The sequence below is a fragment of the Anopheles arabiensis genome, chromosome 2, assembly GCF_016920715.1.
Source record: "Anopheles arabiensis isolate DONGOLA chromosome 2, AaraD3, whole genome shotgun sequence".
Lineage (NCBI taxonomy): Eukaryota > Metazoa > Arthropoda > Insecta > Diptera > Culicidae > Anopheles > Anopheles arabiensis.
In genome coordinates this window covers 101,609,136-101,636,500 of record NC_053517.1, presented here as the reverse complement: position 1 = coordinate 101,636,500, position 27,365 = coordinate 101,609,136, and the positions used below count along the sequence as shown (strand labels likewise).

Genomic DNA, 27,365 nt, shown 5'->3' with positions numbered 1-27,365 from the left:
TTGATTGAAGATGATGGGCACGGTGGAGAATTCTCATCACCGTCCGCGACACTTATACTAAGCTTGTACAGTTTATTTTCTCAATTTAATCACATCAGGCTTGCCCCGAAAATGTACTGCTCACAGTTGGTCTGCTCCGGCACGTTCTCAGCCACCACGAACCCGTCCGGGTCGACGCAGAACAGCTCCCCGTTGCGGGACTGTAGCGGCACATAGTTCCCGTTGCCCTCGCAGGCCAGTGCCATTTTCCGGCCCGCCAGCATGAAAAGCTTTTCGTCGCGTGCGCAATCTGTGAACGGAAGGAGAAGAAAGACGCACGGGTGGTAGTAAAGTGCGAAATAGCATGCGCTTTTAAATGAGCTCTGGTGCGGGAGGACCAGGCTGGTTGGTTGAAACAATGTGTTGTCGGTTGTGTGTTGCCATCAATTTCCGTGCCATGGGGAGAGGGAGTGTGGCAAGCGGCCAAGCGGTTGTTGCGTGTGGAATGGTGTGTGGTTAGTCTCGTTAAGTAACCCACGTTAACGGGCAATTTGTTTCGCCGGGCATGATGAAAGCGAACTGCATCCTGTTGTGGCGGGTGTTGGGGTGGTGGTGGTGGTGTGTGAATTGCTTGCTGTTGGCGCATTCTTGTGCCGTTTAGCTTTTGTTTGAAGCGACGCTGTTTGAAGCGTGTAGAGCAGATTGCATAGTGTTAGGCGCTTACAACGCAAAGCGTTTTAGAAAGCGTATCTAAGCGTTGCGCCTGAAGGGTATGCAATGTGATGCGTTTTTAAGTCGCTCTATTTCTAACAGCAATGCCGAAAAGTATTTACTATGGAATGTCTGAGTTTTGACTGCGATAATTCAGTTTGTACATCTAGAAACTGTTATTACTTACTGCAGTTTATCGCCGACAGTGTTCGAAGCGAAGTTTTATAAGGATTAAGCTTCGTCCCGTCATGCCACGTGCATGCAGCTCTGGGGGTGGTTTAAAAAATAAAAATCATGTTTTGAAAATAATACTAAACCACTAAATTAAGCTCTGTCCATTCCGACCAACGTACTCTTGCCCCTCGATGATGTACCGACCGTGGCTGCCATCGTACTCGCACAGTGTATCGGTGAACGTTACGTCGCTGTGCCCGCGGATGATGAATTGTTTGCGCTGAAGTATCTGCGAAAAGGCAACACTTTCGCAACGCCTCAGATACTGTACGCCATGAAGTGTTTCGTTATCTGGAAGGGAATAGAGAGATAGACAGAGAGCGAGAGTGGAAAAAGTCAATTTCAGCCCGTTGAATCATCCATCAAAATGGGGACTTAGGTTGTCTTGACACAGCTACTAACAGCACGGCAGCAAACTCCACAGCTCCTCCGGGACGGCCCGAGTTCCGGCGGTTTGGGTTCCAGTTTCCGAATCGGCACACCAGCAGACACCCTGGTCGCACTGCAGCTGCTCGTAGTTGCCGTCCGGTGTGCAGTGCAGCGTCACGTCAAACCTTCCTTCCGCTTCCAGGTCGGCCCGTCGTCGGCTGCAGGCTGCAAGGCCAAACACAAGCCAAACACTGTAGTTATCACACCACCGTGATACGATAGAGAGGCTTCCTTAGGCTCTAACACTAACCGCAGGTCATGCGCTCCGCCCGATTCCGCCAGCTCCAGCCAAAGATGCGTTTGCCCTCGGCGGAGTAGCAGAAGCAGCGGCCGTTGATTTGATCGCCCCGGCATTGTTTGGGTGCGTACCGGCCCCGGCTATCGCACTGCGGAACCCACTGGATGCTATCGGGGACGTGATGCGTCGATAAACAGTCGCCTGCCCAGACGGGAATGGTACGTGCAAGTGAAAGTTAAAAGTTAATAACGCTTCCACGTGCGTGTGAGTGTCGTTTTTTTTAACCACAATCTCACCCGTATTCAGCCGGCAAACACTACCAACACCACAGACTAGCCCCGGTGCACAGGTGGACGGTGTTTCAGCTGCATCGGTGGTCGTTTCGGTCGTCGTACTAGTGCCGCACGGTGTCCCAAGGGCAAGACCTCGAACACAGCCCGGACAACAGCCACCGAGGACGGCCGTCGGTGACCAGAACTCGTCCGGACTGGGACAGGAAGTGATCGCGGGAAACGAGAAACATCCGAGTGTACTGGCACAGTTGGGCACTTTCTGCGCCGAGATGATAGGTCCTATCAGCACTAAAGTTGCTAGAAAAGCTTGCAATGTACACGACTTGATTCTTGCTGGTGTCATCGTTGGATTGTGTCTCGCCCAGAACTGAATCCATCGGTCGGTTTGAATCGTTTCATAGTGTCTTTAGCCCTCTTGAGAACACGCTATATCTGGTTTATGATGAGGATTGGCCTGTGAAGTGCCTAACCTAACCAGTGCTTGTTTTGGTGCTGTCCCTGCCTGCGCTGGCTTGTGTTGTGAGAAGGCTAGTGGTAGTGTTTTTACCCACCCGGTGTACTTATCACGGCTGTGTCCGACAGCTTCGTGTTTTGGACTAAACAAGACTTCCGAACTGCTACGACGGAACCCTCGGCACCACCACCTCTCGTGACGGTGTTATCAGTTGCGCCTTGATGTTTGTGTGTCTGATCAGTGTGGCCGGTCGCGCAAAACACAACACACAGTCGCATTCGGTTGTTTGGACGTTCTAATGTAATACGCGCGGGGCTGATTAGTTGTTTCACCGGCAGCGGTCGAATCGGAAGTGTTCCAATTTGTGTGAAGTAACAAGTGAATGTAAAGACTTTCAAGCAGAGAAGTTAAAGACGCAGAAGAGAAGGAGTAATTTAGTTTTCCAAATGTGATTTGTGATCTTATTATTAGCAAAATGGATGTGAGTATTGTTTTTACGAAGAATGTGTGGTTTTACGAATAATTTGTAGAATTAGATAACATCAGCTCCCTTGAGTCGTAATAGATTTCTCATTGATTTGGAAGTCTTCAGCGATAATCGTTTCCTCCAACATTCGAACGATTTATCGAACCCGGAAAAAGGCTTTACTAATAGAAATTAATGCCACTTCCCCGGACGATATCTATGTAAGCTACACCTGTGATTGGAATGTGCTTCAAATCTCGCTCGTAACAGAGTGTTCCCCCTTCTGCGTGTGTTTATGACATCACAGCACAGGCACAGGCCCGCACAGTATCGAGCATTGAGAAGCGCGCAAACGTCTGATAAGACACTTGTACTGTGTGTTTCTTATCGCAAGCAACGGCACCGGTGCAAAACCCTCCTCCAACACAGTGGAGAGCTCCGTTGGCTGCTTGTTTTATTTACTGTCCTGTCGCTTTGCCTCTGTGATGACCATCTTGAGGTGGCTTGCTTTTTCTTTCTCCCCGACAAAGCAAGCAACATTTGCGCTACGTCGGACATTACAGCGATGCGCATGGTTTCGGAAGCGCTGCGCTCAAGATTGTATCAGTTTGATTGGCTCGACATTAGTTAGAATGTTATTGCACACTGAACTGGCACAGCGCTCGAGTGGAAGTTTCCTCGATATTCCTTGTGGCTGTGCGTGTATTTGTGAGCACGATGGGGAGTATCTCTGCCGTCGGGAGAGGCATTGTCTTGCATCACCAGCAACACTATCACTCAATGGTGACCAGTATCTTGCCTTTGAAGCCGTACGGTGTGCTAATCCGCGAATCGGTGGTGCTACTTTTCGCAAGATGATGTCCTCTAATTGTTGAATGCAGTTTTTAGCATAACAGACCGATTGGGAATGCCTCCTTACATACCCATAGACTAAAACATGCATTGTCTGGTAGTGGGGAACAATGTGATTGCCATTTCAATGACATCATCTAATGCCAACTTTCCTTTTTTTCTCCCTCTTTCAGAATCAGCACATTAACCATGGACAAATCGACGGCCACCGCCGCCCATCCGTCAGCGGCAACGGCCGCCGCCGGGCCTAAGGTATCGCAGATAGCGAACCTCTTCCAGCGCAAACCGGTCGAGCTCGCGCAGGACGTACAGACGCGCAGCGGCGATCGGCCAGCGGCCGACAGTGCCACCGCCGCAACCCATTCCCCCACGGCAACGGTCGTGCGGACCGAGTCACACGCCGCCCGCTTCAACAACGCGCGCGCCCTGTTCGAAAAGCTGGGCGAAGGGCGCGTCAACCGTCCGCCACCGTTCAGCATCAAGATGTCGCACTCGAGCAGCCGGGAGGACAATCTGTCCGACATCGGTTCCGGGCCGGACCGGTCACCGTCGCCAAAGAGAAAGCAGCTGCAGCAGCAGCCGCCGCCGCCGACGGCCATCAGCAACGGCATCGGCAAGCTCGACTCGAACCGCATCCTCAACCAGTCCCGGCTCAAGTCCGAGAAGCCGGAAAAGCCCGAAAAGCCGGAGCGCAAGTTTAACTCGCGCGAGCTGATCGAGAAGCAGAAGAACTGGACGTCCCACTTTTCCAAGACGCGCACAACGAAGGGCAGCGATTTTAACCGGTGCGACATCATTCGGACCGTACCGGGGACGGGCATTATAGCGGGAGCGGGTGCGAATGCGGCCGCCGCCACCGCTGCAACTGCGGCCCCACCGGTCAACTCAGCGCCGACCACCAACGGGAACTATTCAGCCATTCCAAATGGAAGCGCAAAGGAGCCGCTTCCACCTCCGCCGTTCGCAGCGGAACGAAACGGACATGGGGTGCACCATCGGCTACCGTCCCCGAGTGAGCCACCGCCAAGTCCGCCAAAGCGACAGACGCCACCACCGCCACCGCCGGAGAAGGGCCCGCGGACGGCCAACCTGCGCCAGAACTCGTTCCCGAGCCCCACAAAGACACCGCCAGCCGTGCCGCCGCACGCCACCGATCCGAGCTCGCTCAGTCCCACAAAGCTAAGCCCGGAAAAGCTGAAACCTCCACCGCGGCAGGCGGAACCGCCTCCAGCGGTTACAGCACCGCACGCTAACTTGCCCCCGGTTGCACCGGTGCGAAGCAGTACCACCGTACTTACGACGGTCCATCACCAACAGCAGCAGCAGCAGCAGCAGCAGCAACTAGTCGAACAACAGGTGCCACCGCCTCCACCGGAGAAAGCGATTCGTAAAAAATCGCTGGAGGGCAACCTGGACGAACGGCTGCCAGCGGTACCGGCGCCGCCGACAGGTAACGGGGGCTTCAAGTATCCCGAGCTAGGACCGCTCGCCCGACGGCAATCGTCCGAAAAGGACACCGGCTCGGGTGGACTGACCTCACCGGCACACGCCATCAGCTCGTCGCCGTCGCCGGGCGCGAGCGCATCGTCCGGTCCGTCATCGCCGATCCACACCGAGGACGAGAAGCAGGAAAACGAGTCGACGGAAAAGCTGATGAAGGCAGGCAGCAGCATCGAGCGGGACGACTCGTCCAGGGCCGAAGACTCACCGCCGGCGCACGAAGCGAAACCGGTCGAGGAACTAAATGGTGAGTGTTACAACACGTGCTAGAATAGTAGAAGCGTTCCTAGAAGGTAGTCATATGTGTAGGGAAAGACTTAAACAAAAAACGTCATCTCGCATGCACCAAATTTCGAAAAGCCATTGTTTCTAGTCACGGAATCTTCGCTCATTAGGACTCTTCATTCTGCCAGCGCCCAAGCACACTTCACGAAGGAAGGTTTTCCGATCTCGTGCACATCCGTCTGGGGGGCAGCAGTGGTTGGCTAGACAAAAGCGTTGTTCATTTTCAAAGGGTGAACTCCTCTTTTTGTGTGTGTGTGTGTGTGTGTTTGTCGCAGGAAGTCGCAAAACGTGCACTTCAAATGCTGCCCGGTTCTTAGACGATAGGAGAAGTGTACGATATATTTTATAAAAAAGCCACTTCTCACCGACTTCCGATTTGGCACAAAACGTGACCAAGCATACAAACGCTTGAAGAGAGTTGAGGCGAAATTCTTTAACCCTTTCGCTGCAAGGCAGGAGCGAAAAAGGGAGCCAAAACTCGACGCAAAACGAATCTGAGAAGGGGAAGGCAGTGCCCGATATAATAATAACTTTTCACCATAATGTAACGCTGTGGCTGATGGGACTGCTGCACGAGTTTTAGGCTAATTTGCACTGCGTTAGGGAAAATGTTTGCGCTTTGGTTATGGTTGGTTGCTTTCGGAGGTTGAACGTTAAATCATGTATACCGTTAGCAAAGACAGGGGGGTAAGATTTTGTCACAGTCATCAGCAAAAGGGGACTCAACGTTTGGTAAAATACGAGAAGATGCGTGTGTGTGCGTGTAGGCAACGCCACTTGTCACTTTTCGCTATGGAAGCTGGTCTTAGTTCCGGTAGGCGACGAGCGTAACGTAAATTTGCTAACGAGTTGTATTTCTGCTAAAAAATAACCTATAAGGAAAATCATGTAGCCAAGCGTTGTAAATGTCATCTGCAGTCGTTTTAACGCATTCTTCAAAGCAATATTCTGAAAGTAATTGTAAAGTCCTGAATCATCTTGGCCTACCAAACTCAGCGAGTGTAGTAAACCGCCTTCATTAGCTATTGGCACACCTTCACACAGCACGAAAAGTGACAAACTGCTTCCAGATGCTGTCCTGGTTGATCTAGACCACCAGAGCTTGTGGGCGCAAAAAGGAACATAAATTTCACGATCGAAAATCCTCCCCGGAGCGTCTGGGGCTGGTCGGTTGAAGTTGGGAATAATATTTTGTTTTCCAATTCCGCCCGAGCGGACATGGGGGCGCAGCGAAACCAACAACAGCACCGGCTTACTATCGGACGTGCAAAATTGGCATATTTTTACCACCACATTGGTGCCGCTCCCGAACACAAAACCGCCCGCGGGGGCATCGTTTGTGCACCGCGACCGCCCAGACGTGTAGTGGGAGCGCAATGCAATACAAGTCCATTGGTAGGTTTATCGAGGGCGTACATACCACCCATTAGTGAGTCGGTGCAGCATCGAGAAATGCAAACAGTTGCTGGAGCCGTAGTGCCATCGTCTCGTGAGGGATGATGCTACGCTCCCCCCTCTAGAGCGGTTAATTCGGGAATGGTTGCGATGCAAAATGGGACAAGCATAATGATGTTGGCTGGTGCACTCTAGCAACCATTTTTCATCCCCGGGCTCGAGGGGTTTTAATCCGCTCAGTTGCATGTTGCAAAACAGTGCTCTGGGCGTGTGGTCTATATGGGGAATCTTTCGAACAAATACAAAATTTTCCCTGCTAAAGATGAGATTAGTAGTGGTGTATGTTCATTCCAATAGATGGTAATAACGAGTGACTACCAGGTTTTTCATTTTGTGGTTAGCTGGTACATGCATTACCATTAGTTATGTACTGGCTTTTCCGACCGCTGCTTGCTAATGATACTCTAAGTATCGTCACATTTCAACGATCAAATCAGGAACTATGTTTTTCTTACTTGAAACGACCATTGACATATGGAGTGCCACTTAGTGTGCTGCACATTCTCGCTCCCCGCTGTCGCTGGATGTATTTAAAATGGGAAAGAATTAGCTGACACTGACGATTCCAGCAAAGATCAACAAAAATCCGGTCAGTGTGAAATAACGTCCCAGCGTCGATGATGGAGAGAAAGTGCACAAATCCCACCCTCAGTGCACCAGAAGTTTGTTGTGCATTTTCCATCACACTTTCTGTGATGTTGTGTTGTGTGTGGTGTTGTGTATGCACAGTACCTCCCTCTCCGTTATACACCATTCCTCTCCAGCGCGTCCACTTGCTTCGTAGGGCAGCGTCGCACACAGAGGATCGAAGGCTGAGGCTACGTTTTTATAAATAGAATCTCAATCTCTGGATGTGTGGAGAGCAGTGAATTTGTGAATGCAATACGACGCAGAAGAGAAGACGGGGGAGGTGTGAGGAAGGGGGAGGGTGGAAAGTGCAGCTTACGGTTTTCCGGCGTGTGTACTTGTCGATCTTTCACACTCTGAATGCTGCAGCTCTGGGGTGAATGCGGGCAATAAGGTTTCTCTGGAAAATCCATAATATGGCATATGGCCGGTTGCAAGTGAAGAGCAAACGCTGAAGTGAACTACATTTCACTGCACAATCAAAACCTTTCACTGTTTGTTCTTTACATTTTCGAGTTGTGTGAGTTCTTGGTTGTGGTACCGATTCAGTAGTGTTTTTGTTGAGTTGACGAGAGCGAGTTGTTGGAGCAATATGTGTCACATAGTAGAAGCCTCTTAAAAGTCGGTACTACATATTTATTGCAATCAACCAGTTCTAGGCATAACATAAACACATTGACTTTAGTTTGCATTTTATTTGATGCAGAGAGTTACAGCTCTCGGTTGGTTTGTGGTCAGCAAAAGTTGAAGTGGTTGAAGTCTCATGCCAAAGTCATCGCAAACATAAAATTTACCCATAAAAATAAAAAAGCAGAGACCAAAGAGGCTTTACAGCTTCTAAAGCGTTTGATTTCAGAACACTTCAGAGCGCTAGAGATCGACCCTTAAGAAACAGGCATAAATCGGCATCCAAAAATAGTCAAAAACTACACATCCCCGACTCCGTTTGTGTGAATCGCATCTTGGAAAAGCATCGTGCATCTCTGCTCCATACATGCTGTCAGTTCGATCATTATACTCGATCTCCTCCCAAGCCACTTAGAAGCAGGAGGGTTCAGATGATTGCCGCTACAGTACATCACAAAAACCCTCGGCTAGTAGTTTGCGTTTAGCGCGCACTGCACAAAATGAGAATGGGGAGAGAAAGAACGTGTCTCGGCTTCGGGAGTGATCTCGAGTCTCGGCGCTCCGTTAATGTTGCGTGGCGTCAAGCCGTCGCCCTCCCAGAGACCCGCAGCGGATGATCGTCGGGGCCGCTGTATGCTGTGGCTGATCGCTCGAGCTGCGTTCTCTCCCGCTCTCAGAGTGGGGGCGAGAGAACGTCGTCGTGAATGTTGTCGCGCACGATCCTCCTCGCATCATCCGCGCGAGAGTGACGACGATCGACACCCGCAACCCGGGGTTCAGTGTTTTCACGTTCGTGTCCCCAGTCTCAGGCATCCCGGGCGGACGGTGTGTGCGCGCGTTTGTGCTGTGCCCTGTTGGCTGCTGCTTCGCGTTTGAATCCGCCATCCCTCGTGCGTTGTTTAGTGCCAATTTGGGGCAGTACAGTGTTGTTGTACTACCGCTCCAGCGTGCGCAGTCGGCGCTGAAGGATGTGTTGTGTGGGCGTTTGAGTGTAATGTCCCATTCCTAAAACGTGCTCAATTGAACACGACGGCTAGCATCAGATAATGTTGAGCGATATTTTTTGTCGTTGTTAATATTCGAAAGTGAAATGAATGAATCTCTGTGTGTGTGTGGCCTTGTGTGAAGCGTCAGACCAGGCGACACAAGACAGTCACCCCGTGGTTCGACGGTGGTGGTCAGGCCCCTTGATATGCAACTCATCTGTGATATGCAAATTCATTAGTCGCTTTGAGCGCGCCCGTGTGTTTATTTTTCACGTTTAATGCTTTCCGACACAACACTGAATGTACGACCTCCTGCCGGCGGCGCCCCGAAGGTCCCGAAAGTTGACGCAATTTATGTGAATCCACGTGAATATCCCGGTGTGTGGAGCCGGATGGTGGTGCGGTGGGGGCCGTTCGTGTCGGTGATTATATTTAAACCGCACGCCACTGCAAGGCTGCTGTGAAAAATATCATAACCTATTAGCCATAGTGAAAGTGTTCTGCCAGAAAAGAAGAAACAGGAGTGGCAAAGAAGCAAATTCTTGTGTTCGGAAAAGGAGGTGTTAAGAATCTGTGTGCGATGTGTTTTCTGCTTTCCCCCGTTTCGGTTTTCGGTTGCGTTAAAATGACCCGTCAACTACATTTCCCTATTGGGGGGTTTGTTCGGTTTTCCATTCCCGCTGCTCTCTGGTGGTCGTGCTATGATGAAAAACTGTGCGCGAAAAATTGCGTTTGCTTGTGGCAAACGAGCAGAAGAAGAAGCCCTAGGGAGCAAAGATGCCCAGGAGGAGTGAAAAGTGGTGCTGAATAATTTTATTGCGTGAAAGATATAATTCTTCTGCCGGTTTCGTAGAATCAAATGCGCGTTGCGCGCGTGTGTGCGTTATGGTTGCGCGCGCGTTTGTTTGTGTCAGTGTTTGCCCAGTGGTGGTCAAGTGAGACATGAAAGCCAAGAAGATGTGTTTTGCTGTAAATTTGCAATTTGCTCACTGTTGCACATTTTGCTTCTGTGTGTTCGTTACGATCTGCCAATGAAAGCATTCAGTCGGCGAATGAGGGAGTCAGTCTGACGGCCAGCCTGTATGCTGCTGCTGCTGGTGGTACATTTTAATTGGAGAAAATGATCTTAACTTCTCAACTCTGAGGGGTCCGGGCGGGTGCGGGGGCGGGTTGTTGATGAATTTACATTGAAATTGTTTAAGCCCCAATTCAGTCAAACAACTTTGGCATGGTCTAATGGCAAAATGGAGTTCGAAAGAGTAGCAATTGATGCACGCGAATGTTTGTAATACTTTTGGAGGGAAGTTTGCATTTATTAAGCGTTTTGCGAAATGAAGCTTACGAGGAGATATCCAACTGGAGTTCATCTTCTTGGAAAATAGGTTCTTCAATTTTAATTCTTCAATTTCTTGTACACATCTTGTGACAAGGTTTTAAACATACTCATAGACATGCATAGTATTTTGATAGTACGACCTCTACCGACTTCTATTTACGTATATGCCTGTTTTATTACCGCTTATCTCACAAGCCTTGATTTAAGCGGTTTTTGAGTGGCTTGGAGGGGCAGGTGTGTCTATCAATTGGACCATCATCCTCTGGTCTGCTATAACTCCATCACAACAACGTGAATCGAACAGCGCGCTTAATGCTATCACCATCGTTGATAAAGAGAGCGAAACCTGGCTAAACGATTGAAGTTGCTAAAAATAGTATTTACAGCGACTTTGACCTTAAACATGGCTGTACTTTGTGTGACGGACGCCACTGGGACCTACTGCTGCTGAGTGGGTGGGAGAGTGTTTTAAATTTAATTTCCCTTCCTGTTTTTACAACCGAGAGCGTACAGACGATCGTAATTGGTGACGCCACGCGACAGTACGCTGGTGGCGCTAGCGTGTTATCGTGGGACCGGTTTGAATAACACAAAGTTGTGCCATGATTTACTCAATTGCAGCTACCAGCTTGGTTTGCTATCCATTTGAATGGCACATTAACGTTGAACCTGACGGGTGCGTGCGCGTGACCTTGTCTTCTCCCACACAAATGGGCTTTTTACGCAGAACATAGTAAGAATCGATGTGATGAACCGATCGATGCTTCATGTGTGTTTGGTCCAGTGTAAACAATGGATCCAGATGGAACGCAAAATGTGGGATGACCGCACATGTACACCACCAGAGGTTGCAAGTGCACAGCAAATTCCACCAAACATTGTCAGGCGAAACAAATAGCAAACAGACAAACAAACAAACAAACAAACAAAACTAGCGGGGGTAGCAAGGAAGAGCAACGAACAACACAAATCCATCATAAAAAACGGCCTCATCAAGCACGCTGAACATTGTTTGGCCGCCTGGGTGGGGACGTTGCCCAATAAACCATTTAAAAAAAGGCGCACATACACACACACACGAAACGACTTATTCGCAAAACTTGTATGTGTGAAAATGTCTACAGACAAGACGAGTCGGGAGGTCGTTTGAAATTTTTATAAATATAAACGCTTTTTTAGTCAGTTTTTTAGTTGTTTTTGTGCCGTCTTAGAGTTGTTGTCTACAAACAACATTTCCCCCGACTTCTTCTTGTCGTTGTGTTGTTGTGATCATTCGCCACAACAGCACTAGACAACGAGTTTGTCAAAAGGTTGTTATATGATGGGGTCCGGTGTCCGGCTGTGGAGGAAGACACAAAGAAAGCGCTTGTCGATGCCTTTTGGGTCGCAAAACCGATGACGGATGACGCTCCAACCCTCCCCATCCCACTACAGCAGGGCGGCAAAAGCGAAAGATCAAAAGTGCGATGAAAAAAAGAATCATCTACCAAAGTGGATCCAATATACTGATCATCCAATTTCAGCTGGCCACAACTGACCATGTGTTTATGTGTTTTTTCACCGCTCAATACTTGTATGACACACATATGATTGGGTGAGCTGGGTTCGGACTGTCAAACACACAGCTGCGAACGGTGTTTGGTAGAGGATTGATTTAATTTTTATTTCCACCCATCGTAACCATGTCCCATGTGGGTGATCTCTCTGTCTCTCTTGCTGAGTGAATCATCTCATTTCGTGGTGTGATAGAAAAATTGGGAAATTAAAAATGAGGAAAACATGTCGGCACTTGGTTCTATTAATTTCTGTTGGGCTGCTTGACGCAAGTGTGCAATGACGTCAGGGACTTTTCCTTTCATCATCGGCGGTAGATTTATCGGAAAGTTGATGACAGTTGGATGTCAAGGTTTGAGTGGCGAGATCAGGAGGTTTTTTTTTTTTGGGATATGGAAGTTCTTTTTTATTCCAAGCTCAAAGTCCCTACTAAATGTTTTAAAGGTATGCAAGATTTACTGCCTATGCTCTTCGGCGCCAGTTCAATTGATATTACAAACATTCCATTGAAACCGTTCCTCGCTAATCGTTTTCGGAGGTTCGATCACGAGTTGGTGGAATTTTTGAAGAAACGAAAGTCACACAGCTTCACCAACCAATGGAACCGAGAGCCAACGACCACATTTCTACACCAACGCAACAGCTTCCAATTTGGCTCCCGCCAATTGCAATGCTACCTCTCTGTGGTCTCTGTCATCCGTTCACGCGCGTAGTAGTAGTATCTCCCGGTGCGACCGCAGCTGTCCACCTTCGCCCAACCATCATCAACATTCTTTGTCGACATTCCATTTGCCTTGAGCGCGATCGATAGCAAGTGTCATTTAGCTGCTGGCACGATGGCGTCGCAATATTTTTACCGAAACCAAAGACAACCAAAAAAAAAAAAATACACTCAGTTGATCCTCAGCTTCCTCTCCTACTGCTATGTACTGACTCCATTTTGTGGTTCGTGACGATCACACGACACCGAACATGTGTTTTGGGTCAGCCATTATGCAGATGTTTGGGAAGGGAAATCAGCCCAATCAGACAATTTCCTCTTCTTGTTGCGGTGTCTCAAGTTCCAAAAGAAAATATGGAAAAGAGTAACTCGACTCCCCTTTTCTGAAGCATTCTCTAGTTGGTATGGAACTCCTTCCGCAAAAGCAAACAATTTCATAATTAATTATTTGTTGGTTATATTTCCTTGGAACCGCGTGCCTCAGCTCGTTGCAATCTATCTGAAGATTACATGATACTTCCCTCGTCTGAAATATGGTGTTACGTGGGTGGAAGCGTAGATGTGTTCGTGTGTGTTTGCCGTGGCGACACATAAATCAAGATTACATTCTTGAAATAGGAGCAACATTCTTGGCGGTTTTTACTACCAACGAAATGGTTCATGTGGGCGGCTGGTTGGTTCATGGAAGAAAGATGCTAAAGATATGCTTTAGTATCTCATGCTGGAATCATTGAAGTGTGTAATAGCCACACTGGTGGTGGTTATGATTTTGTCGCTTAACGCAAGGGTCATAGCAATGGAATTTGGGAATGCTTCGCCGGTTCTTATGACATTGAAACGATAAGATGAGCGATCTAACCCTTTTGTGTGTTGGAAAAAATAGTAAAACATAATATTTGCAAATTTGGTAGCTCTCTGATTTGCTCTCAGAGATACAGCTTAAACCTATAAAATACAAAATACGCATTACGCCTTACAGCTTGTAGACAAAATGCTTCTCTTTGTAGTGATGCTCTCTCGCAGTTACCGAAGCGTGTGTCTCCCATGGTGCCAGCCATTATGAAATGGCGCGGTATGTCATTTAATTCGGGAAGATAAAGTAAATAAACATTTAGTCTTTTGCAATAGGCAGCGACAGCGTCTTCCAAAGTGACAACGAAAGTGCCGAACGCTAATTCATTAACACATAATAGTTTTTTGGCGGCTCTGAGTAGAGGAATTTGCTTTTTTTTGGAAACAACTGACATGGACCCGGTGGGAGTCGTTGCTAGTGATGAACCCATAAACGAAAAGTGAAATTATATAGCTTGTCTTTTGTGTGTACTTCTTACACCAGTCCATTTGCAACGCTAATCTTTAACGGACACAGCACCGGTGACGACACGACAAGACAAGCGAACGATGTGATGTGATATATGTTGCCTTTTGTTGTGAAAAAGTGAACCGAAAAGTAGTATGAATGTCCACGATGTGCATGATGCAGATTTAGTTGGATCAAGAGTTGGGCCACACGGTCGGTCGGTTAATTGAGAGGGATTGACAATTGCACGAAGAAGATAGCCAGCCAGCCTGTGTGAGGTACGGGAGACCGCTGTGGAGAGTTGCCGGTTTTTTAAGATGCTGGTTTGTGAGTGAAGGGTAGAAGGAGGGCGTCGCGAATTCGCGCAGAGTTGACCGCATCCCATTGACACAATCCACAGGCAGTAGTTGCAGCAGTAGAGAAGAGATGTGTCTCAGCATTCGCCGTTTTTGCATCGACTGCAAAGGTGAGTGGTGATTGTTTAAGTGCGGGCCGATCCCTTCCACTTGCATTAGGGTAGGGGCAGGTTGGATGGATGGTCGCTTGAGGTGATCCCAGTATTTGCCGACACATCAGACGAAGATGTCACGCTTCAGTGGTGAACTTTATAAGATTTTTTTAAGGCTTCAGCGTACATTTTTCGAATTTTCTAACATATTTTTTGATTGTTGCTCTTTCTTTCCAGGAAAATCCTCACGTACAGACGATGAACATTCCGGTGAACAGCAGCAGCAGCCGCAGCAACAAGGCGGCGTTACCCGCCGCACCAAGGTGTCGAGCATCTGTTTCGACGTTCCTGCCGCCGGGCTTGGCAACCGTCCGCCGAGCATCATCAGCAGCTCCACCACTACGGACGAGGGCGGGTTCAACGAACCGTCGCCCGAAATCAAAGCCAAGCTAAAGCCCGCCTACGAGTTTGATCTGCCGCTGCCGGCGTCCCCGCCCCGCAAGGTACCGATCGGGGAGGATCGCTCACCGGTCGGCAGCCCGGCCGAAGCGAAGCTAACCTACGCCGATCTGGGCTATCGGGTGCGGCCAGACGGTACGGAGTGTGACGAAATCTATGGCGAGGTGGACGTGTATCGGAGTGCCAAACAGCCGGCGGTCGGTGTGCCCCTTGCTCGATCTCAACCATCCGGTGCGGCGGCAAGTTCCCGCGTACCGAACGGTGGCCAAGCTGCTGCTCAGCTAGCCGAGCCGCAGGTTGTTGCTGGCCCCGCTACCCTCGCCAACGGTCGGTCCGGGCCCACCGAACGGGTAGTTTACGCATCGATTCTGCCGTCCTCGCTCGGTGACAACGGCTCCACCACCACGATGGCCACCGACAGTGAGCTCGCCTTCATGGACGGCGAGCGGGACGAGGCGAAGATACTGGACTTTGACGAGCTGAGCGAGATGGGCGAAAAGGGCTACCACAGTGCGCAGATACTGCTCGATCCGACGCGAACGACGCTCAGCCAGCCGGCGGACGATGACTACAGCACGAAAACGCTGCCCGAGCCACCGTCGCTCGCGTCGCTGCGGCCCCCGCCGATCCCGGAAGGGCCCCCGCTGGATCTGCAGGACACGCTCAAGTTTGCGGACGCGAGCGACAACGAGCAGGACAGCCTGCTGCCCGACGAGATGACGGCGGATGAGGCGGAACGGCTACTTAGCTCCAGGTACGGTATCGGCGGGCGAATGCGTGATCCAAGTGTTTGTCTGGTGTGTGTGTTTTGCAGTGCTAACGGAAGGCCTCAGTGGGCAAAAAGTCATTAATAGAACTGGTTAGGATAATCAAACCTTTCGTTTTAGTTGACTTGGCTGCGATTTTGAAGAAAATGATGGAAACGATTTCGACATTACTTTTGGCACCTAGAATTCCCAGTTGCATTAGTGAGGCAATCTTGCCAAGGCGTTTCTCGTTCACGCTCACTGTTTTTGTGTCCCACATGGGGGGACTGATCTCAGCGGTAGTTTCCGTTGCATCCGCCTCTGTGTGATGTCTCGTAAACATACACACCCGACCACGGATCATCCGCACTGACCCAGATCTAGTTTTTCCCTAGTGGGGAGTTTCTTTGTGAGTTATGTTCTTTTGTGAGCAGCAGTAGGGCAGTGTGTAGTGTAAAATTGAATATCCGTGTAGTGTAAATGGTTGTTTACAAGAGGCAAACACCGGCACACACACACACACATACACATTTCATTTCCTTTGCATCACGCCTAGAAAGAGCGGCACACACGATTTCGCTACCCGAGAATGTAAGTCCATCGATCAGAATGACGTATTCTCGTCGCGCTTCCCTGTTTGTGGGAGAACAGTCGCACGAGGGGGGCTCTTCAGGGGGTGGGTTGTTGCATATTTTGCATCGCAAATGTGTGTCCCCTATCGCAGCGCGCGATGTGTAATGGATCGTTATTGGCATACTCTTGGGTTGCGCGGGCTTGAGAGAGATATGATTGAAATTCATTGAATAAGCAAGCAGTGGGCAATTACTTATACCCAGCTTCACATAGCCCGGGAGGGGATCGGCGTGGGTGATTGCATTATAATTGTAGCAACCGCTTGTCAATCACAGCTGATGCCTCATGGTGTAGAATAAGGGTTTAATAAACCGGTACAGAGTAACTCGGGAGAGCTTGCTGTGTGCGAAGATGATGGGAGGAAATGTTTACTGTAATGCTGATTAAACCCGTTGGCAGTTTGCCCGCCTCTATACAGGCTCCAATTAGCTAACGATAATAATGATCGGAGGTGATTAAAAGGAAGGCAGGAAAAAATATAATTAAAAAAGGAGGAGTTTTGTGTGATTGGTGCACACGGAGCACTATGCGCCTCCATCTGCTTCCAGAGTTTCAAATTGTTTCGAGTCAACACAGACTACAGTTCGTTTTTAGACCTTTTCTGCTAGGGTTCATTGAGTGCAGCAAAGCGATTAGCTACTCCACGGATAGAGAGCAATTTCACGAATGAGTTCGATGTTATCTGAAGTTGCCACTTCACCTAATTTCCCTCAGAGTACGGCCGTTTTTACTGCATGTTCCCTTCAAACCCGGCATCGACTTCACGTGCTATCTTTATGGGTGCACAATTTAGATACCATGCGTGTGTGTATGTGCATGTGCTTCCAGCAACAGAGACATTAGCCAGTAGAGCAACCAATGCCTTTCTCTTCTATTTTAAAATTTATCTCTATTTTCCTCTTTCTCTCTTTTTTTTCTTTTTATTTCACCCATTTGTTTTGGACCCCGCAACGTGCCTGTGTGCTATAAATATGCGTTTTTTTTTTACGTTTCCTTATTTCTGCAATTTTGGATTTATGTTACAAAATGCATCAACTACACACACTACAAACAAAATCCATCATCATCCCTACAACACGCTACGCCGCACGAATACGCATCTTCATCACATACGCACACGCTACATATTATCATCGCCATCGTCACCATACACACGCACACACCACCACCACCACCGCCATGCCAAATTGGTTGGGTCCACGATTCTTCGCTTGTGTACTTGTGTTCGCTTTCGGTGGTTCCATGTTGAATGCATTGGAATGTAGAATTTTGGAGAACAAGATCAGGTAATGTGCAGATTGCGTTTTTTCTTTTTTTTTCCCTCTGATTCGCTAACTTTTAGACAAATAAGATAGAATGCGGCTAATCTATGTGTGATCTTCGCCCACCGGTAGGGAGGATCTTGCTTCGTTGATTAATGAAAAAAAAAATACATTTAAACTTCGGTACGCAAGCATTCTAACGTTTGTTTTCTTTCTTAACTCGCCCGTAGACAACGACCGCTACTCTCGGATGAGCAGGCACGCGAAGTGGAGCAAATTCTGCTCAACAATCAAGCCAAAGCGGAAGCGGAAGAACCACCCGCAGTACGGGTCGTGGCAGGGCCCCGCCAGCAAGTACCGTCCGTTCCGGAGCCGGCCGGCAAACCTCAGCAGCTGCCACAGAAACAAGCACCGCCAACCACCACCACTGCCGCCGTCCCATCGACAGCGCCCACAGCGGACGAGCCGGACTGGCTGAAGGATGTGCTGGAGGCACCGAAGAACGCTACCTCCTCCGCGTCCACGACTGGTTCGTCGATGCGCGATAAGCCGCCACCGCCACCGCCGCCCACGAGCGCTAGCAGAAACAATTCCACCACTAGTCATGCGGAGGATACGAGCATCGGCAACAACACGACGTGCGATCTGCTCAACCAAACCATCCTGCTCGACTCGTCCTCCATCCTGGCCGATTCGTACGTCGATACGGGCGACTCGATACCGAGCGTCACCACCACCACCTCGGACAGCATCAATCTGAGCAAGGTGGAGGAGTCGGCGGCCGAAACGACCGGTGCACTGGAGGACGAGGGCGAAGCGACACAGGAAGAGGAAGGCCAGGAGGAGGAGCAGCAGCAGGTAGCTAGCGGTCGGTGCGTTGCGGCACACCGGCAACAGCAGCAGCCCCAGGCACCGGTTGAGGGCAGTGTCAGCGAAGCGGACGTGTCGGCCGACGATGAGTCGAACAATTCGGCCGCCGGCTTCTACATTCCCGAGTATCCGCCCGTGCGCTGTAAGGAGGTGTACGTCAACCCGGACGGGGTGCACTTCTTCGAGGACGGCAACTTCTGGATGGAGGTGCCGGGCCTGATCGAGGCGGAGCGCGAGCTGGACGATGACGATCTGCGCGGGTACGTGAAGAAAACCACGAAGGTAAAGTTCAGCTGCAACCCGATGCAGGTGTTCTCGACGTTCTCGGTCAACGATTACGATCGGCGCAACGAGGACGTCGACCCGGTTGCTGCCTCCGCCGAGTACGAGCTGGAGAAGCGGGTCGAAAAGATGGACGTCTTCCCGGTGGAGCTAATGAAGGGACCTGAGGGTTTGGGATTGAGCATAATAGGTAAGAAGACTAGAGAGAGAGAGAGAGATTGTTTATTACAAAAAGTCTAATATAATTCATCTTACGTACTTTTCTTCCAAAGGTATGGGTGTCGGTGCGGACGCTGGGTTGGAAAAGTTGGGCATATTCGTTAAAACCATTACGGACAATGGTGCCGCTGCCCGTGACGGAAGAATACAGGTATGGAGAAGAACCAATCCTTCGTTGCGCTGAGCTGTAATACTAACATAGAAAATGCGTATTTTTTAGGTGAACGATCAAATCATTGAAGTCGATGGCAAAAGTCTAGTCGGTGTTACGCAAGCGTACGCTGCGTCCGTGCTGCGCAACACCTCCGGTCTGGTGCGGTTCCAGATTGGGCGCGAACGCGACCCGGAAAACTCGGAAGTCGCGCAACTGATCCGCCAAAGCCTGCAGGCCGATCGGGAGAAGGAGGAACGCGTTAAGCGGCAGCTCGAGGACTACATCCGGCGGAATGCAGAAATCTCGGAAGACAGCACGCTGCCTGTGTCGGCAAACTCGAGCGTTTCCGAGGGACCGGTCAGCCCTACGACGAATGCAGCCGAATCGCTGTTCGAAACGGAAGCTGCCAGGAGCAGCGACGTGGAGTCGTTGCGCCGCATCCTGCAGGAGGTAAGAATGGTCGTTTGTTGTTTGTGTCACCTCGTTGTGCTTCGATCGTATCATTATCGTTTTCATCCAGTCCTGTTTTTTTCTTTACGTCCTCATACGCAAACATCATCAGTTGTATTGTTTTGAAACCACATCCGTTCAATCTTGTCGATTGGTAACCGATACTCGTTGTTGAGACTTTCATGTTAGGCTTTTCGGAATGAAACACTTCTGAGTTGCTTTAAGTGTGGAAAATTGAAGAACAAATCAAGCGAAACTTGCAACTTCTTCAATCTTCTATTTCCTGTCGTTGTTTTACGTTTCACTGTATTCGAGTTAATGATTTAACAAACAGAAAATGTTAGTTTTGATTACTCATTTTTTCAACTGCGTGAAATTTCGAGATTGACTTATTAATTTTTGCTAGTACTTTAAAACCAACGTAAAGATAACATATGAATGGCTATGGCTTGAGTTTTGTTTTCGTTCTTTTCTACTAATATTGCTTCTTATAGTTTTCGTTTACCCAAATCCGTTTCGCATTTTACTACTAACAGCACACCAATGATAAGAGATTTTTCTTTGCCAATTTGTTCCTTTTTCTCGATTTCGAGTTTCGAACTGTTGCGATTCATGTTCGCGTTTGTACACTTTAACCGGTTTGTTTTTCTTGTCTATTCCATTTCGTTCTACCATTTTTTTTAAATACTGTGCAATCACTCACACACACCTACCTTCTAACCATTGTTGGGAATGGCCATATGTTCTGTGCAGCATAAAGCGGTAAAGTTTCGTTCCATAGTGCTTCAAGCGTTTTATACTGTATCTTTTCCATCCTTACGTGCCAAGTGTGTAATAGTGATGTTGTGTAATCCTATTTGGGTTAGAAACATCGGCAGTTGTAGTCACTTTCTCTCGTTCTCTTTCGCACATACTCACCTAGTCACAGCGCAAAATGTATGTTGCCTTATGTTTCGTGCTTCTTTACACGGTGCTTTAGCAGTGTCGTTGTTTTAGCGTTAGCTTTTTCTTCCTTTTGTTGCATTTTCTTTGGTTTTACGGCTTTTTTTTTCTGTGTCCGTGCCGCTTCGGTGCAAATATGTTTTGCTTTTTATCTGTTGTTGTTTGGGGTTTACTCTGCCCTCTGCCTGGAAACCGAAACCTCCCACGGAACGCGGAGATCGGAATGCGCTGTGGATACACGGTGGGCTTTGCAAAGGGGGCTGTGCATATGATACAGTAATGTGTTTCCTACTCTTTCCATTGAGACGGTAAGACTACAATATTCTGCATGTCGTCGCGCCTTGTGCGCAAAAACTGAGCCGAATGCATGCATGCACGTTGCCTTGTCTTGGTGTTGTTAGCACTAGCACTACTAGCACAGCGATGCACAGCGGTAGATCTCTTGGTATTGAGTTATTGCAAGCAGTTCGTTCTCTTGAAAGCTGGATTTGTTTCAAATAGTGTAGAAATTTTAGAGCGTAGCAATAGTTTCTTTTCCATCCTGATGATGTTACGGAAAATGACAATCGGTGAAACCTCACACAATCTGAATACCCATCGATTGACCGTTTCTTGATTCCCTTTTGGCATATAGTCTTTACTTTCTGCGTTACTCAATAGTATCATATCAAAAAAACATCAAACCAAACATTTGTTCATTGGAATATTTTCCCAATTTCTTTTCTTTCTTTCCAATCCGCCACACGAATATGCATCTGTATCTTTGTCACTGCCAATCAACTGAACCAACCAACCACAACCACCACCACCACCTACCACAACCCTTTCCACTCGCTCAAAATTATGCAAAAAAAACGACAACAATAATTCCCTTTATTTTACAACACGTGTGCAACCCAAAAATTCATTTATTCCACCACCAACACCCATGTTTTCCTTCTCTTACTTTGGCTGTACAATATTCACACCTACTGTTACCCACACCTTACCTGCTCTTTTTTCTGTCGGTGTCGAAATTATGTTGTAATTTATGCGAATCCCAACATCATCATACACCCTCGTCTCGTCTCGAACCCCGCCCCGAAACCGGAACCCCCATGCGCCCTGTGTGGAATGTTTGCATTGCAATGAAACGAATCCCCCCCCCTTCCCCCTCTTTATAAATAACACGAAAATCGAATATTAATCATAATCAATGATAATATGTCCAGAACCTTAAAACCATTGCACTGCATGAGGGCGACATACTGAACCTGAAGCAACAGGTAAGTTTACGTTTACGATTTTTATGTTTTGGTTTTGGTTTTTGAACTGTTTTTTTTCCTCCAATCCTTTATAATGTGGGTGGGAGCGGAAAGGCAGCAAGTGGAAGCTACTAACCCCAAAAGCAATGTGTGTGTGTATATGTGTGCGAGTGTCCGTGTGTGCGGTGTGCGTGCGTGTGATTGATCTATTCGTACTGTGTGCAACAATCTATGTGCGTGTGCGTGTGTGATTTCATTGTCTATGTCCTGCTGCAAAGCTATCTTCATTGCTCTCTCTCTCTCTCGGTCCTGGTCGCCACTATCATAAAGCCACACATTATAAATGTCTTCATCTTATAAATTTAAATATTTCCACAATACACATTTGCTGCAAAAACAGCACAACAGATAGCAAATTTAAAAATAACACGTTTTTCTGCAAAATAAATTATAATGAACACAAAAATTGTAAATTAAAAGCTTGCCACCACACACACACACACACACCCACATCCCACAAGGATGTTTGATTGCCTGCAGCAACGAATTGAACTAAAATTTCACTATACAATTAGATTGCCCTCCTTGCCGGAAGCGAAGTGTATAGTAAAGCCTCTCATCTTTTGGAACCTGGTTAAGTGAACGCAATATTAATATTATGTTTTCGATTCTCTCCTCCCTGTATCTCGACGCCACCATCCCTGGTGTGATTCCGCCCCCCAAAAACCTGTCCCCGACCGTGTTAATTACTACTAGCTCATTAAATACCAGCAGACCTGCAACGAGGCAGAGCTGTTGAATGAGCGCGTGAAGCAGACGGAGCGGGAGCTGGCCAACATCAAGAAGGAGGCAAACAACTACCAGAACATGCTGCAGCAGTCCCAGGCACAGTACCTGGTGCTAGAAAAGAAGTACAGCCGGGTGAAGAAGATACTGCGCGATTATCAGCACCGGGAGCGGGATATGGTAAGTGGTGTGCGGACACCAGCTCGACGGAACACTGTTCTCACCGTCCCGTTTTTGCGTTTGCAGATCCAGTTCCAGGAGTATTACCTGCAGCACCTGCAGGAGAAGGACACCGAGTACAATGCGCTGGTGAAGAAGCTGAAGGATCGCGTCATCAGCCTCGAGCAGGAGCTGCAGGAAACGCAACGGAAGGCCGGCTTTCCGGTCATCCTGCCGTACGACAGTGCCAGCCTGAAGCTGACGCCCCAGATGTCCCGCCGGCAGCCCCCGAAGCCCGTCTTCCAGAAGCTCGAGACGGATCTGTCCGACACGGAGTTTAGCGACCTCTCGCCGGACGGTGAGGGAGAGGACGGCAAAACGGCAACGGTGGAGCGGAAGGTGCCGGCGACGACCAAGGACGACGATCTGGATGTGGCCGTCCCGCAGCACGAGCTGCTGGACAATTCGCTCAACAAGGGCAAAAGCGATCTGGTGGCGCGGGGCGGCTTGGCCAAGCGCAATCTGCCCGGCAAGCGAAGCCACAGTAACAGCGGCTCCGACTGTGCGCTGGACGAAAGCGACGACGACGAGGGACAGCTGGCGCGAAACGCGACCGGTACGGAGGGTTCGCACGAGTACAGTGGGCTGTACAGTACGCCCCAGATCGTGAACCGCAAGGTGGCCACGCTGAAGGGCGAAGACTCCGGGCTGCCCGTGTACGCACAGGTGAACAAAGAGCGTAGCTCCGGTGGAGGACATGCGGACCATCACCAACAGCAGCATACGACGATTCCGAACATTTACCGTGCGGCGGTAGGGTCGGACAATGGCAAGCTGAACTCGAGCTACGGGTCGGACTTGAACGCGTCCTCGTACGACAGTGATCTCGGCTCGTCCACCGATAAGCTGAAGGATAGTGGGCTGTCCAGCGACAGCTGGATGTACCCGAGCCGAAGGCCAAAGGGGCTGAAGGGTATAACGCCGCCGCTGCTAGCGGAACAGCTGAAGGAACGGCTGGCGGAGCGGGAAGGCCGCCGTGGCTCGGGCGGTGGTTTGATCGACGACGGGTCGTCGCGCGACTCGAGCGACGACTATTCGGAAATTAACCAGCAGCAGCGGCACATCAGCCCGGCCGCCTCGCTGTCGCAGAACCTGCTGGTGGAAATCAAGAAGGCTGTCAACGAAGCGCAACCGAAAGGTAATGCCCAGGTTGAGATGTAATGGCTTTGTCTGTCCCGTTTGGTGGTGGCTGCCAGGATTTTGCATGTGAGCCCCACCCGTGTGTTGTTTGAACTGTTTTATGGCTCGTTCCATCTGAGCAAGCATTGTTCTCTTTCGTTTCGTGTGTTCTTCTGTCTGTGTGTGTGTTTATGTATGTGTAGTCAAAAACCAAAAGGTAACTGTAGCTTCTTTTGGTTTTTTTCTCTTTTTTTCTTGGCTTTCTCTCTTTTTCTCAACCCCGTTTCATCCGCAGTGAAAAACATACTTCCACAAAATTTATCTCCTCCAGGCGGTAACGGTCCATGGCAGCAGCAGCAGCAGCAGGGTGCGCAATCGACTAGCGGCGGTACGACGGCAGGCAGCTCCCAGGGACCCCCGTCACCGTCGAGCGTCTCGAGCGGATCGACGTCACCGGGCGCCTACTCCCCCAGCCGTACGCTCGATCTGTCCGGGTCCACGTCCAGCTTCTCGAGCGATCGGATCCGTGATACGCACCAGTGGAAGAATGGCCCCGTCGAGGAGTGGTCTAACGAACAGGTAGGTGTGTCACGTGGGGGGATGTCAAATTGGGCAACGATTCGATTCGCTACATTTTCCGCATCTGCCTCCCAACCTAAACGCAGGTCTGCCAGTGGTTGCTCGGTATCGGGCTGGATCATCACATACCGGCCTTCATGCAGCATTCGGTCGAGGGCGGTGCGCTGCTGCAGCTGGACAAGCCCGACTTCAAGATACTGAACGTGGGCGGCGATGATAAGAAGCTGCTCAAGCGCAACATTAAGGAGCTGCGGCGACTGAACGAGAAGGAGCGCAAGCAGAACGAGAAGGAGCGGCGCGAGCGGGAAAAGCTGTTCAAGAAGCAGGAAAAGAAAGCGGAAAAGGAGCAAAAGAAACGATACCAGAAGTAAAGGGGGAAGGAGGTATCCGAAGGAGAGGGCTTGCATTTAGTAGGAGAATGAGCTGTTCTCGAACCCGAGGGCTTTTTTGCACTCTGTTCCATTGGATTCGGATTGGTTTGGAACATTGGAAGGAGAGATTGCAAGGAGCAACGAAAGACAGCTGTTACATGTCGGACATACAAATTACCTTATGATGACGCCTACATATTGATGTACGTGTGTATGTGTGTATGGATGAGTGTCTACGAATGGGACGTGTAATTGTACAATTACATAACAAAACGAAAGGAAAAGAGGTAGTGCTGTATTACGGTTGGCTGCAAGTTTAACTGAAAACGATCTACTGTGCCACTCCCGTTGGTGTGGTGGTCCGTTTTTCTCCACACATACACACACCCAAACACACTCATCCGAAGAAAGGGTTCCCTTTTTCCGCGTGTAAACTGTATTTAGTTAATTATAGGAGTTATTGTGTTACTTTTTTTGTGAATATTTACAACAAAATTAGAAGAGGAGATTAAAAGGTATTATGATCGTTTACCTTGCCCAAATAAACGCGATAGTAGGGCGTTATACTTTAGTTAGGGGTTTTTGTTTGCTGTTTGTTTGCTGTATTTCAACCGTGTGCAGTTTCTGATATAGGTTTATTAATTTAAGTATTCTCGATTCATGATGTGTATGAATGATACGTGTTTTTTTGTGTTTGCTTTCGTGTGTTGGCTATAATTTATTTATTTAAAAATCGATAATCGCATACTATTGCCGGAAGTGCAGGAGACTTGTAGTAGTTATGATGATCAAATAATAATAATATCTTTATACGTGGACACCACATATGCCCGCAGGACTCGTTACTGCTGGGTTCAAAACTAGAAAAGAAAAGAACAGAAAACAGGCCTTTTTACCGGTTCCACCGCGAAAAGGTGCACTATCTAAGTTTAATTAAGTAGTGAACAGTGAGCTACGCAAAGGATAATATATGCAATAGATATTACGAAAGCAGCATAGGAGTACAGCAGCCGTCAAGGTGTGCTATAAGAACGAACACACACACACACTCGATATACATGACGGTGTAAGCTGTAATCATTATATCGATAGAGCGAAACGATAAATGTGTGTGGCATAAAAAGCACACCCGCGGGCATGTAAGGTAACGATTGAAACCAAACCATTCATCATCATCATCATTGCACACCACCACCATCACCGTCGTCACTGCAACTACTACATCCTTCCATCCGTTCTCGGTCACCCGCAAAAAAAATGGGTACGAGAGATGATCCCTTTCTATCGTTTGTAGTGAATTAGAATAGGAGAAACAAGTGAATTGTAGTGAAAGGATAGTTTTAAATGAAAACCCCAACTGTAAGTAACGTAAAAAACGGACACGACGCAGCATTACACACATGAGAGGCAAACGGTTAACGCATTGATTAAGTTATGCATCCGTTTTGCCAAAAAATCGCGCAGTGAAATCGAAAGCGGCGAACAAGAATCACACACAATAAATTGTGACTGTCAAAGATGTTTACTAGTTTTTGTTTCTTATCTTTTTCGTTCTTTTGCTTTTTCTTCTATATTATCTTCTTCTTTCGTGTCTGTATTTTTCAATTTTACACTATTCTGTAAATGTTTATTCTTTTGTTTTACTAGTTTTCTATTTCTTTTAGCTGCTTTCGTTCTTTCCTTATCCTCTCTTCACTGGCCGGGCAGATTTACCATCATCGATGGCAAATAATTGCGCAAATCGGTGTTACTATTGTACGAGCCTGATACGTGCTGTGTGCGTGTGTGGTTTCCGTTCTGAAGCCACATCACATTGCGAAGAGAGGGCTTGCCGCCACCGGCCCTATCGAATCGCGCCACGATGCAAACCCATTAACCTTTCACCCCTGCTGCGGATTCGAGGGTGAGGATGACGATGTTCTCGGTTCCGACATGGTTTTTTTGCGATCGCTTTTTGAAAACAAAATTGTTGTAGAACCGTGGAACTGTTGTTGGACCGATTCCATCCCATGCCGTCTGGTCGCGGTTGCTGCCGCTGCTGACGAATCACATTTGACCTGCCCGGCTGTCGATCGTCGTCGTCGTCGTCGGTGAAGTAATGATTAGAAAATAATCAGCCGCTTTTGAGCAGAACCAACCAGCGTACGGCGACGACACGCCAGCACAGTTATGACATATGGCATTGTTCGTGCGTCGTACGAACGGGCAAGCGCTCAACGGCCTTAGCATAATTTGCGCCCGCTCGTTGGACTTATTTTGCGTATTGCATCAATTACAGTGGGCGGAGGCGGCAGGATCGCTTCAGTATTTCAAACCTTGCGTGACATGTTTGGAAAGCAAAAGTCATCTCATCTTAGTCATTGACAGTGTTATGATTTTGTGCGATAATGGAGGACGCAGAGAATCGATTAAAATAAAAAAAGAAATGAACTGTACGCAAAACTCATAGAAAAAGCCGTTAAAACTCAAAGTAGATCCAACAAATCCACCGCCAAATTATAAACCAATGATGATAAATGTGAAAACACACACACA

At 48.6% G+C, this 27,365-nt stretch overlaps 2 protein-coding genes across 14 annotated transcripts in view; one reads left to right on the top strand and one right to left on the bottom strand.

Moving 5' to 3' along the window:
- Positions 1-2,475, bottom strand: LOC120895279. The gene is made up of 6 exons (XM_040298473.1): positions 1,888-2,475; positions 1,604-1,792; positions 1,327-1,518; positions 1,044-1,215; positions 878-957; positions 1-289 (listed from the first exon to the last, which is right to left on the bottom strand). Exons 1-6 carry the CDS (start codon positions 2,225-2,227, stop codon positions 90-92), a joined length of 1,173 nt encoding a protein of 390 aa, XP_040154407.1. The 5' UTR covers positions 2,228-2,475; the 3' UTR covers positions 1-89.
- The window catches only part of LOC120895278 (protein piccolo), a 60,654-nt gene extending 34,299 nt beyond the window's left edge, over positions 1-26,355 (top strand). For 6 of the 13 annotated variants that reach the window (XM_040298459.1, XM_040298462.1, XM_040298463.1 and 3 more), the window contains 12 exons: positions 3,830-5,403; positions 14,733-15,708; positions 17,599-17,619; positions 17,826-18,937; positions 19,020-19,117; positions 19,187-19,570; positions 20,324-20,332; positions 21,724-21,777; positions 22,513-22,722; positions 22,789-23,899; positions 24,176-24,459; positions 24,546-26,355. In XM_040298459.1, the coding sequence (XP_040154393.1) occupies positions 3,846-5,403; positions 14,733-15,708; positions 17,599-17,619; positions 17,826-18,937; positions 19,020-19,117; positions 19,187-19,570; positions 20,324-20,332; positions 21,724-21,777; positions 22,513-22,722; positions 22,789-23,899; positions 24,176-24,459; positions 24,546-24,830 (6,102 nt within the window). In that variant the 5' untranslated portion in view covers positions 3,830-3,845 and the 3' untranslated portion in view covers positions 24,831-26,355. Of the gene's footprint in view, positions 1-1,701; positions 1,810-2,583; positions 2,820-3,829; positions 5,404-14,732; positions 15,709-17,598; positions 17,620-17,825; positions 18,938-19,019; positions 19,118-19,186; positions 19,571-20,323; positions 20,333-21,723; positions 21,778-22,512; positions 22,723-22,788; positions 23,900-24,175; positions 24,460-24,545 lie in introns of those variants that run through there. The other 7 variants (XM_040298467.1, XM_040298466.1, XM_040298470.1 and 4 more) reach the window with 7 other exon arrangements.
- Positions 26,356-27,365: the final 1,010 nt, after the last annotated feature.